Source organism: Berghia stephanieae, chromosome 13, assembly GCF_034508935.2.
Source record: "Berghia stephanieae isolate SIO BIC M18660-M18661 chromosome 13, UCSD_Bste_1.3, whole genome shotgun sequence".
Taxonomy (NCBI): domain Eukaryota; kingdom Metazoa; phylum Mollusca; class Gastropoda; order Nudibranchia; family Aeolidiidae; genus Berghia; species Berghia stephanieae.
The window spans coordinates 13,541,111-13,543,610 of NC_088372.1; the positions used below are offsets into that span (position 1 = coordinate 13,541,111).

Sequence of the window (2,500 nt, forward strand, 5' to 3'; positions counted from 1 at the left end):
CAGGCTTCACTCTCCACTGGTATCTACCTCTCGTAGTCCTAGGTTCATTCTCAATTTGTGCTCACCTCCTATAGTCTCAGGTTCATTCCCCTCTGGTGCCCAACTCCCATAGTCCGGCTTCTATTCCCATTGGTATCCATCTCCCATAGTTCCAGGTCCATTTCCCCCTGGTATCCTCCTCCCATAGTCCCAGGTTCACTCCCCACATACTGTACACTTCCCCGAGTCCCTGGTTCACTCCACACTGCTGCCCACGTCCCATAACCTGGGTTGGTTTCGGCGAGTTTCGGCGGGTTTCTGTGGGTTTCCTAAAAAGAAACATCGCTTTTAATTGATGGCTCCTGCATGATCTCATGTTGCTATGCTTGTCAAGCTATTATTAACAAGGATGCATTTGAACTATTATCTTATAGTATGAGTCCCGGTCATTCAATTAACATATATTGCTTACACCTTTGAAAATTACGTCAGTCTTACATTTTATTAAAACTAGTGAGTGAACATTTCAATGGTTTTATTTTTACTCAAAATTGTTATATATATGGTTTCGGGACCCATAACATTGAACCGAAAACACACATATATCCAACTGAAATACTTACCTATTGATACGTTTAGTAGATATCTCGCTATATAAAAGCTCAATTTTCAATTTTTCAATTTTTCCTAATTGTGATTCTAGTCTCGACGAAAGGATTTTGGTCATTTCAAGAGTTCGTGGTCCCATCAAATTTTAAAGATTCAATATGTTTTTTTTTTCTTGAGCAATATTTCGTGCATCTGTCTAAGACGGAGGTCACCTTAATTTCAGTAGCAGTGTCAATCCATTGGTCAGTGAACGACCACATATCAACACTTTGATCAAATTAGGTTTTATTTGTAAGCAGTTCATATCATTATTAGTGTTTCTTTCATATTTTGAAGTTTAATAGTATGAAGTATGAAGGTTAATATTTTCTGAATAGCATAACTCTTTTCAAAGGAAATATAAGTTTTCTTCCAAGGATTGATTAGTCATTGCTTGATCTCACGTTTCTATCGGGGACATAGATGTTTAGAAGGTCTTTAATATAAAAGGGATTGTTAGTTACAACAATACACATCTTATAGGGAACTCTTTTCTCCACAGGAAGCCAATGTAACTCACGGAGAAGGAGAGTTGCTGACTGGTATTTTTGGTTATTGAGTCTGACTGCATTATTTTGAGCAATCTAAAGTTTACTCATTTTGTCTTTAGCTAAATTCGCCCATAGGAAAATTACAATATTCCAATTTGGACAAAACAAGGGAATTAATTAAAAGTTCTGCTATATGCTTTGGTATTAAATGACGAATTTTGCTTAATTTTTTCATTTCTTTGTACATAGATTATATTGTGTTATTCAAGTGGCTTGTCACGGAAAGATATGTATCAATGATGACGCCAAGGTTTTTTTTTTTACTTTATTTGAAAATAAGAGTAATAGCTGATTTATATGCCTGTTTAAGGATACTCGGCCTTCCACACATTCAGATCTCAGTTTTATTATCATTTAATTTCCACTTGTTTTGGGATATCTAAGATTTAATCTCATTAAAACAGCTCAAAATATGTTGTATTAAGAATTTTAGATTACAAAGGGGTACTGAACCATAAAATTGCGTATTTTCAGCACAGAAATGATAACTCAGATTGAATCTGTATATCACACTAGAAAGGGGCTGCATATATACAGTAAAAAGGACAGGGTCAAGAAAAGAGCCTTGTGGCGCTCTAAAGTTTAGTAAGACTTGCTCTGACTGAACATCCTTTACCACGCCACAGTAGGGCTTCCATTCATCGCTTTCGGTCAACCGTGGTCTTTGAAGTTACACAACATATACCGCCTATGATGCATGTACATAAATCAAGGGCTGAGCTGACACATGTTGACAAGCGAGCTATCAAAAGAGCAATCGTTGATTGGTCAAAAATCACAGGATCTCATATAAGGACATACGTTTTGGAAAGCGATATGTGTCAGTGGATATAACCTTTTTGATGAAATTAGGGCTCCATAAATTATTATATCACGGCAGGCTCCATCCTCTCTTTCTATTACGGCGTAGATGTAGACGACAATAGCATTTCAGATGTCATAATGATAAGTGGGCAGAGTTAAAGCTTCAAAACAGTCCCAATCGTTGTCTAGTCTCTAATCGGCCCCTTCGCGCAAATTCAGTCTTGGTACATCGGCATTACATAACAAGTCATTAAAAGTTTAAGAAGTGCCGTTTCTCTACTGTGTAGCTGTTTGTAGGCTGACTGGAAAGGTTTTTTCCAAACTGTTGTTCTTAAGATATTTGTATCAGTACTACCTTCTCCAAAAGTTTTGACGAAAAAAAAGGTAAATTTGATACAGAACGATATTTGTTTACTACATTGTCGTCCAGCGATGTTTGTGATGAAGACAGTGATGATTATCAGATAAAACTACCTACTATTTTGTTCGCAAAGAAAGGGTCTTCGACGAGTGCAGGG

General features: G+C 36.9%; 1 protein-coding gene across 1 annotated transcript in view; it reads right to left on the reverse strand.

Moving 5' to 3' along the window:
- Nucleotides 1-2,500, reverse strand: part of LOC144959208 (C-type mannose receptor 2-like) — a 38,609-nt gene that overhangs the window by 14,621 nt on the left and 21,488 nt on the right. Inside the window, exon 4 of the mRNA XM_078891748.1 lies at nucleotides 2,461-2,500. This exon is cut by the window's right edge and continues 93 nt beyond it. Within this exon, the coding sequence (XP_078747874.1) occupies nucleotides 2,461-2,500 (40 nt within the window). The remainder of the gene's footprint in view (nucleotides 1-2,460) is intronic.